Source organism: Rhyacophila brunnea, unplaced genomic scaffold, assembly GCF_057557595.1.
Source record: "Rhyacophila brunnea isolate RB1 unplaced genomic scaffold, BYU_Rbru_1.0 scaffold_16, whole genome shotgun sequence".
NCBI lineage: Eukaryota > Metazoa > Arthropoda > Insecta > Trichoptera > Rhyacophilidae > Rhyacophila > Rhyacophila brunnea.
Window position 1 is genome coordinate 4,383,026 of NW_028232816.1, and position 10,354 is coordinate 4,393,379.

Genomic DNA, 10,354 nt, shown 5'->3' on the forward strand with positions numbered 1-10,354 from the left:
GTTTATAAATTTTAGTTTGTTAAGGATTTACAAGCATTTTACTAAAATTTAAAATCATTCAAAAACATATCTGATTTACCACAGAATACCAACCTTACAAATGGGTGCTCTAAGAATTAATGTTTCTAGACTTATCAACATATTCACGCCATACATAGATATTATTCAAATATGTTAATTTCACATCAGATTTTTAATCGATTTGAATCATTCAAAATCGTACAAATTGGATATATTATGATATATGTATGTAAACCTAACCCATCAATATAAAAACAGTTTTTGATCTCATTAATTAGTTTTAATTGCCTTTATTTAACAGTATTTGTTTAAATAATTAATCGATTTAATTTTTGTATCAAATGCAGTATGCTGCAAGCTGCAGAAATGATCTATATTACTTTAATGGAGTTCAGATGAGTTAAACGCCATTGCTCTAATTACGAACATTATTTTTTTAATACAATATAAGTTAACACTATACAGGTACATCCTTCAGACAGAATAGCAAATATTTTGTTGTATCGATTCTGAGCAGGGAAATTCATAGAGACAATTAATTGTCGATGGTTACGAAGATACAGCGGTTTGAAACTGGCGATTGTAGCTCCAATGAGCGTACGGCTCTCTGTAAATTCAGATGACCAATACACAGTTATTGCATGGCGGAATTAATACCATGCATATTCACGTGCGCTAATTTGGCGTTCATTTACGGTTTTTGCAGTGGAAATTATTTGTAGCGTAGCACCAATTTGACATCAACATAATACTATCTCGGAAATGCCAATAAAATTTAATTCATGCTTGCGCTCACACAGACATGATTTAATCCATAGAATCGAAATGTCAAAAAATTCACAATTTAAATTTTATGAAATATAAACCGCATAAATGTCATTGTATACCGTCACATAAAAAAACAGTAATTTAAAAAATAAATAAAGTAAAATATATTTACTACAATAGGCAATGAGGTTCAACGAGTAGTTTAGTATAATTATTAATAGTAGAAATGCAACAATCACATACACTCAGGCATTGAGAAAATCATACAAATATGTTGTAACCTCACCAGGAATTCAGGAATTGAACGCCTAGCCCCGGAAGAGAAGCCAGTGCCTTACACACTGGTCAACAAAAGAGAGAAAATAAGAAATATGCTGAAGTGAATTGATTGGATTGTGGATTTATACAGTAAAATGACGGTGACCATTGATACTATCTTTTTTTTTCTAAATTGCAGTCTCACCGAGTTTGTATATTACGCAAGTCTAACATTAAATTTATCCTAAAAAAATAAAATAGCTTTCACCAACTTACCTACAACGGTGTCAATTTCAAACAGCTGTATCTTCACAACCATTGTCAATAAATTGATCACTTATTTATTAGGTTTTTTTTACTAGTAATTAACATACCAAAATATTTACTATTCTTCTTGATACATACACCTCTATATTAAACCTAAGCCGGCTCTCACATCAAAATTCGTCTCGCGTGCCACACAGCCATAAAACAAACCTTCCTAGAACTGAGATCTAGTGTCACTTGTTAAGATCGCGCACATCTACCTAGCGACAATCGCACGTAGCCTTTGAAACGTATAGGTATATGTGAATGCGGTGATCGGCGAGCCGGTATAGGAATGACCAATCATTTATAGATGTTTGTATGTGACTTCGACTCGGAGCCCGAGAAGAATGCAATTTGTTGATTGCAACAGCAGATGTTTTTTTCAAATGAAACAGTCGCATTCGACCAATCAGCGGAGCTCCATTTGGCAACGTGTGTTTTGGGAATAACGACGACGTCACATCGACGCATTCGACACATTTTAGGCGAGACTAGTTTTGATGTGAGAGCCGGCTAATGAATTGGGAAAAATACATTTCGTAATATGGACGGACAATTATTATCAAATCCAACCGCGACATTTACGTTTTTTCTTATAAGTAGTATCCTTTCTTTCTGCGTTTAGTGGAGGAAGTATTGATAAAATAAAATAAATTAATGAATAAAATTTTATATAATTACTGTAAATAGTTTGATCATTTTTTATATGTAAGACTTAACATGGAGAGCTAACTTAGCTTTTGAATATTATATTGACACATTTTTTCTAGCATTTTTTCCATATCAACCATTTAATTATATTATATATTGTAATTAGATTATAATAATGTATTATTTGTGCTTTTTTTTAACATTCCATTGTCGGATGATGAATCCAATTTAAAAATGAGAACCAATAAATTTTTTTCTTAAAAATATCTATTTTCTTTATATTTTTAATTACCTACTTCATAAACATATTTTGTACGTCATTCATAAGTTCAGTGTAAGTGTGAACAACTCCCGAGGACGCCAAAGGCTGATTGAAAAAATATTTTTCCAGGTTATCTCAATTCAATGCTCCTCTAAGTGTATGTGCCCTACTGGTAATTCCACCTGTTTTATTGTACTTCTTACACTTAGCAATTTCTTTACTTTTATCCCATAAGAAGGTAAAACCAAACACAATATTGCTCAATTTTTTGATCAAAAAAATTATATTTCTCTATTATTCTATAAATTACTATTGAGAAGATAAGCATCAAACAATTGGGGAGAGGCAAGTCCATTATAGTAGAATTATTATTTCTATTATAATATAAATATTCACCGCTAGGGCTGAGGTTACTAATGACTATAACAATGAACAATAGGTATTTAACATGCTAATTATATCGAATGGCCAATTAATTAGTGTACAACAGGTATTCCGTCCGCGTGGAAAGGATTAAGCACAATCTCAGATACATCTAAAAATAGACTTCACAACTTCTAAAATCCGCAGGCGACTGGTGACAATATTTGGATAAATTTTAAATTGGAGAGTTAGGTAAGTACCTACCTATAATTTAAATGTATTTCGCAAATCTGCATGTGTCCTTACAGGTCACCAAGGTCGAAGGGCAACAGAAATAAACGAGACACGCATAGCCTGACTAAAAAATTACAGTCCTGTTAAGCCGTTTATATTAATTATTACGTTTCATATTCATTTTCAATACTGAATACTTCGGTATTGTCTGATTTTTATTTTGACTCCAGGTTATTACACCAGTCAATTCTTGACTGGACATGGTGGCTTCGCTGGTAGGCTTTTTGAGCTTGGTCTTGTTACCCGTTCAACATCCTCTGGGAATGTCCTAAAATTTGTACGTTAAGGGAAGGAAAGAGGGCCCATCGAACCGCCCGACCTGGTCGCCACAGAGGCTAATTTGATTGCATTTAGAAAATTTGTGGCGTCATACTGCCAACGTGAAGATCTCTTCACTTAGAATGTTTGGCATTTTTGTATTAGCTTTAATTTGTTACTTACCACAATTTTGAATATTGCCTCTACGTGCTCATCTCTCCCATGGGTACCTTAACTTAAAGTCATGTAAATTCAATCAAAGCACATTTGAGTGCATGGCGACCTTAGTCTTGGGTAACTGCGCCTGAGAGATTCCCAGTTATAAAAAAAAATGATGCTTCACATCCAAACGTCGGGTTCCGTGATACCCCCCGATTAAGACCGGGTGTGGTTTGGTGGGGCCATTAACGTCAATGTCTGATTTTTAAAACCGGTATTTTGGTATCGAAAAATACTGAGATATAGGTTTTGAAATACCGGTATTGCATCATGTGGGATAGCTACGAGGGTGGGTCAATAATTCCTTAGAAAAAAGCATTAAAACAGTTTTTATTTTTGTATTTTTTTTTTATTTCTCAACATAATCTCCTTGGAGCTCAATACACTTGGTTAGACGTTTCTCAATTTTTTTTAAACCGTCAGAAAAATAAGTTTTCGGAAGGTCCTCAAAATAAGCATTTGTCCGATCGATGACTTCTTCATTTGAAAAAAAACGTTGTCCACTTAGCCATTTTTTTAAGTTTGGGAAAAGGAAAAAGTCACTGGGGGCTAAATCTGGCGAATACGGTGGGTGGTCGACCAATTCGAACTTCAATTCTTCAATTTTAGCCATTGATCGTAAACATGTGTGAACACGGGCATTGTCCTGATGAAAGAGGATTTTTTTCCTGTTTAAATGAGGCCGTTTTTCTTCAATTTTGTTTTTTAGCTGGTCTAATAAAGATGCATAATAATCCCCTGTTATTTTTTTTCCTTTTTCCAAATAGTCAACGAAAATAATTTCACGTGCATCCCAAAATACAGTAGCCATAACCTTACCAGCTGATTTTACGGTTTTCGCCTTCTTTGGACATGGTTTGCCTTCGCAATCCACTGCTTTGACTGTTCTTTCGTCTCGGGAGTATAGTGGTGTATCCATGTTTCATCTACAGTTACAAAGCGACGAAAAAATTCATCCGGATTGCGTTGCATGAGCGACAACAGGGCTTTAGAGGCCACCACCCTATTGCGTTTATTGTCGACTGTGAGCAAACGCGGCACCCATCTTGCAGAAATATTTTTCATGCCCAATTTGTCATGTAAAATAGAAATGACGCTACCTTTTGAGATCCCTGTAACCTCAATTATCTCACTCAACTTTAATCTTCGGTCACTTAACACCATATCGTGGATTTTATTGATCATTTCTGGTGTAGTCACCTCTACAGGACGTCCTGAGCGTGGTTCATCCTTTGTTGATGTACGACCACGTTTAAATTCATTTAACCAGTTATAAATAGTTGCAAGTGAAGGAGCAGATATGCCGTGAACTAAATCCAACTCATTTTTTATTTCCTTTGCTGTTAACCCTTTTATATTAAAATGTTTAATAACAGCTCTAAACTCAATTTTCTCCATTTTCCATTTTCCACAAGCAAATTTTTTTTTTAAATGTACGAGAAACACACAACAACCCGACCAATCTGATTGAAACTCCGCAGCATACTGAATCGGTAGTGCCGCTGCATGAAAACAAACCACTTACAGTACTAGTCGCGCCACCTGTCGGCTTTTCTAAGGACTTATTGACCCACCCTCGTATTTAACAAAATCTGGGGTTTAAAAAAACATTTGATTAAAATTCATTGCAATTCATCAAAAAAGCATTAAATTTAAAAAAAAAAAAAAAAAAAAAAGGTGATAATGGTGTGAGAATCCAAATACAGTGAAACCCCGATTTTACGGTTTTCAAGGGACCCTAGCGACGCGACTGATCCTGTACATTGCCTTCCATTATCACAAATAATTCAGATAATATTATGATCTTTATAATACTATCACAAGATAGGTAAATTACCTACACTGATAAGATATGAAATTAAAAACAGTTATCACTTGTCCCGAGGATCAGTACATATTGATTTGTTTATTGAGTCGGAAAAAACACTTTATAAAATGTGAAATAAAGTATTTATTGTTAATTTATTATATTCAAGGATAATTTGTTATTAAATTTAACAGTTTGTAATGCGTGAAAAATTTGTGTTAAATTGTATTTACAATGTATCGTCAGCAATCAGTGACGCATGAGCAGGCTTTGAGAAAAACATTTTCAGGACACCGCTTTGTGCTATCTCCGGTTGGACTCTTTAAAATAATCACTGTGGTAAGATTACATCTGTCAATTGCAAAGAATTTGGACAAAACGTTATTCCTGTTATGACATTTAAAATTATTTACTAAACACATGAAGCATGCTTAAGTTGGTAAACTCCACAAATATTAACATTGTTCAGTTGGTATTCTTTATAATATGCATGGTCCCCACATTCTTAAACTATCCCCCAGTGGCCTATGGCCCCCCAATCTATCACTAAGGTTCAGGGCAATGGAATGTTCTACGGCAGTGTTCCCCAAATGGTATCCCATGGAACTCCAGGTTCCGTGGTTTTTTTTTAGCAATTTTCGGTATTTTTAAATAAATCCACTTGTATTGTCGGCACTTGGCAACAACATATAAGGAAGCACTAATCTGACCCTTTTGTAAAAACCAAATTAAGCCATATTGGATAGTCATTTTTATTAATAAGGAAACACACTAAAAATAATTATAAAATTAAAATCCACGAATAATTACTATTCAGGCAAATTTGTGGTGTGTATCTCACTTAACTGGTCGACCCGTCACGCCGGGCCCCCCTTAGCCCGGGAACCCAGGGTAGAGTCCTATCAGCCCCCCCTTTGTGGGGGCCATGAATGTGATACTTACTCCAATGCACAATTGATGTTATGACACTGCAATGTGTAGATAGTTTTAGTTTTTAAAATTCAATCAAACCCTACGCAATCCAAGTCATACTAGATGATATTCAAAAAGATCCGTTTATAAAGTACAGTCGAACTCGGTTAGTACGATCACGGACATGGCGAGATCTCGGATGTAATGAGGAAACATTCGTTGACATTTTAGTTTATGATTTTCTCCATACATTTATTCACTTTTATAACGAGCTACTTATCGGATATACTGAACAAAAATATCATCAAAAATTTTCTTAAAAATGTTAATGTGTCGAACGTTTAAAAATTTTCGACCTTAAGCAATACAATCCGGCCGTAGACCGATGCCGCCAGGATCGGTTTACGTTTATGACACTAGTTAAGTGTCTAAGTACCTAATTGGTGTTTTCGCGGATAACATTGGAAAAGTATCCACGCATATTGTTGAAATTTCATGTAACAAATCCAAGCTGAAGTCAGTAGGTACCTACCTGCGTTCATCACAATAAACAACTTCTTTTGTAGTTTATGAATGCCATGCTTGTTTCGGGGAAAAATTCTAGTTGTGTACGTATTTTTGTTTGATTTGCGACTTTTTGTGTTATACAGCTCATTTAAAAATACCTATTTTCTGATTTAACGAGTAATGCTTATGACGAGCAAATTCAGTCGGTCCCATCTTCCTCGTAATAACCAAGTTTGACTGTATCTAAAATTTATGCCAATAAACCATACATAATTTTAGATATTTTATAGATAGAAAAATATTTTTTATTGATTATGGGTTGATTTAGGCAGGGCTTAATGAATTTAAAAAAGGTTAGGTTAACCAACACCATTAATTTTGTAATATTATGTATTCTAAATTCAACAAATTGCGCTACTTTTGTCGGATCGCCCATAGCATATCTAAATTATTACGGTTTGGTTTAGGCAGGGTTTAATTGAATTTTAAATACTAACCAGCACCATCTGCAAATTACATTTTTTGTCCAATGAAAACAAATAAGTATGACTGACGAAGTAGTGTGCACTATTTATGTTGAATCTCAACAACCTACCTCCACCCCTCCGCCACTGCTACACAGACACTATTGTGTTTATATGAACATTAGAATTTAAAAAGTTTTTAAATATAAATAAATAAAACATAATAATGGTTACTTTATAGCAGGGGTTCGCAAAGTGTGTTCCGCGGGCCAATTATATCCCGCGTGACTTTTTGATATGTCCCGTGAGAGTTATGTTAAATCTGTATTCATTTTTATTCATCATATATTATCGAATATTAAAAATTACATTTGAAATTAAAAATATCCTCTGGCAAGAATGAATGGTCCAGAAAATTTGAGCCTTTTTTGCTGGATTTAGTTTCAAATAAACAATTGTATAAATAATCACATGGTGAAATATAAGCGTAATAATAATGTATATTAGTGAAAAATATAAGTTTACGCAATGAAATATTTTGTTTTTTTTGCCTTGAAAGGACCGGGCCGCCAAATATTTTTGATTTCAAAAGTGTCCCTGGACGAAAAAGTTTGTGAATCCCTGCTCTATAGTGTCAGATTCTTGTCGTTACAGAGAGAGAGAACCTTTGTTTCGACAAATGACACTATAAAAATAGTGCACAAATTAACTAGAATAATTAAATAACACTCCTTTGACAGGTTCTCTTTTTGATTGGGCCCATTTTATCCCTGACGTCTGACGAGGGGTGTTCTCAAGGTAGCTCATACTTGGAAATTGTCTACCCAATAGCAACACTATCAGGGGGGGTTATTGTGGCCTTTCTATATGTAGGTGCCGTTCTAGGACTCGCTAGGAAGGCTCCTAACATCTGGGTTAAAGTGGTAAAAAAAATATTATCTTATTATCGAGACACAACATATTTCCTGTTGCTTACATGCTATTATATGATATTTTTACCGCCTAAAGCATGGCATCCTCAAAGGATCCAAGGCCATGAGGTCTGAATCATCATTCGGCGGATTCATGCAGACATGAGGAGATTGACTACGAGACAGAAATGTCTAGCCCGTAAGCTTAGATGTATGAAAATTTATAGTCACCCTTTTGCATCTTCCCAGACACTGAACTTTTATGTTGAGAGAGCCGGCGCGCGATGGAGCTAGTGCGGTGTTCATGCACTCACGCACAGATAAACAGACAGTTCAGAATGTCACTCTCAAGGTTTCACTTGGGGTTTGGGATAAATAATGATGACAAGTTCAGGATGGATGTTCTGATGATGATGATGATGATGGATGCTCAAACCGTATCATATTTAGCGCAACAAAGTTCGAACAAATGCATTTTGGATGAATCCCTCTTAGGTTAACGACGGCTTAGCTTTAACAAACCCTAGGCGCGTCCGCTGTCTTGGCAGTAATTACCTGTAAACTTAATCATGGCTGACTCATGACCCGTGACTGATGGTCGCCTGGTCTTGAGACAATAACTGGGATTTTTGGTAGGTAGGAAAAAAGGAATGAGGGGCATCATAATTGGCCCAACCAATATTTTTAAATTTTAGTAAAATGTTTGGTAATTCTTCCAACAAACTGAAATTTAAAAACATTCCTTATTTACAGAAAACCAACCTCACAAATAGCTGCCCTGAGATTTGATGTGTTTAGACTTATCAACATATTCACGCCATACACGGAATATTATATAATAGACAACAGAAGACGATTTGAAACACAATAGCTAGATAATATTTTGACTGCTGACTTTAAAACAATTTAAAATGGACAAAGGATATTTTAATTTTAAATGGTTCTGCTGAAATAATTCATAAGAATGATTGTTTTATTTTAGAATATTTCTGTCTGCATCATCATCGCCATTGTGACAATTGTGATATCGATCCTCCTCCTATCAAATTGTGCAGTGGAAACGCTTTCAAAAATTCCTGGTGTAAGTGCTATTCACAGTATTAATTATTTTTAAAAAGAAATGAACTTATTTCCTCATATTGCAGTCCAAAGTCACTACATGTCAGCAGAAATGTAATGACTTTGGCCTGGACGGCAGCAATATTTTAGATTCTGCGCCCACGATGTGCAAGCAGTCACGATTGAACCCAGATGGGCTAAGCAAGTGTCTAATTTCCATTTCATGTAAAACCAAAATCTGTTAAGAAACCTCTTTGTGAGGCGGCCCAGATCCACTTAGGATTAAAGAGCCAATTAAAAAGAAATGATTAGATCAAGATTATCATTTTAAAACTATTGATATGCTTTAGTACCCATGCACGATCTTGAAAATTATTAGAGTCTTTGTTCATATGATAAAAATCATAAGTCTTTTTTCATATAAACAATTTTTAATCATTACACCCATCTTACAACGATTCACTGTCCGCATGGCTAACTTTTGACTAATCTCATTCCAAATTTGTATTTTGCTATTGAAACAGTTGAAACCTGGTTCATGGGGAGGGGTGTAGTATATTAAAATTAAACAACGCTCCGGGTTATCTTTAATTAGTACTACACCACTGTATACAAACTAAATTTGTTCGTGTCATCTACATTGTCTTCAAGATCTTTCTTCATTCCAGATTCTGGGTATTGTAGGTGCACTGCTTCTAACTTTTACTGCTGCAACTTTGTTCATAACTTGGCACAACACAGAAGATGACGTTATCGATATTCCCGATGCCCCTGTCAACCGAAATCTCAGCAGAATGTCTGTTTTTATCTAATTCATCAAAATAATGTTTTAATTAATTAAAATAAGATAATAATTGTAATTGTCAATTGATTTGTATTGTTCAAATATTATGTTTAGTTTCATTGTTTATGGTTGGTAAAAAAAATGTGTTACCTGCCGATTCTCAACATAAAATCCTTTGTGTTATAAGTGATAATATATGTAGCTGTTGAGTGTATTTATAGCTAGAATGATTTATAATAATTATAAAAATAAGTGAGATTAATAAAAGTGTTGCCAGTTAAAATAAAGCTATACATTATTTATTTGTAGAAATGGTGTTTATTCTAGTGGAACAACTTCTTAACCTTAGAATTGCGCAGATTGCGATTTCTTCTACTGTGCATAAATTACATGGGGTGAATTTATTTATTTTTACCGTTATTATTTCCGACTGCTCTTATATGTAGAAAATTGCATCGTTTTCTCTCGCTCGGCGTAGCTCTAACTATGTCATATTTTCTGTCAAAA

The 10,354-nt window shown here is 34.5% G+C and overlaps 1 protein-coding gene across 1 annotated transcript; it reads left to right on the forward strand.

Moving 5' to 3' along the window:
• Positions 1–5,444: 5,444 nt before the first annotated feature.
• LOC147074230 (uncharacterized) lies at positions 5,445–9,875 on the forward strand. Its single transcript, XM_085943931.1, has 4 exons — positions 5,445–5,549; positions 7,834–8,016; positions 8,987–9,085; positions 9,732–9,875. The coding sequence occupies exons 1-4, from the start codon at positions 5,445–5,447 to the stop codon at positions 9,873–9,875; spliced, it is 531 nt and encodes a 176-aa protein (XP_085800057.1).
• The last annotated feature ends 479 nt before the right edge of the window (positions 9,876–10,354 follow it).

Coding starts and splice junctions, on each gene's coding strand:
- LOC147074230 (XM_085943931.1), top strand. CDS start 5,445: ATGTATCGTCAGCAATCAGTGACGCATGAGCAGGCTTTGAGAAAAACA. Junction 5,550..7,833: donor TCTTTAAAATAATCACTGTG/GTAAGATTACAT, acceptor CTCCTTTGACAG/GTTCTCTTTTTGATTGGGCC. Junction 8,017..8,986: donor CTAACATCTGGGTTAAAGTG/GTAAAAAAAATA, acceptor GTTTTATTTTAG/AATATTTCTGTCTGCATCAT.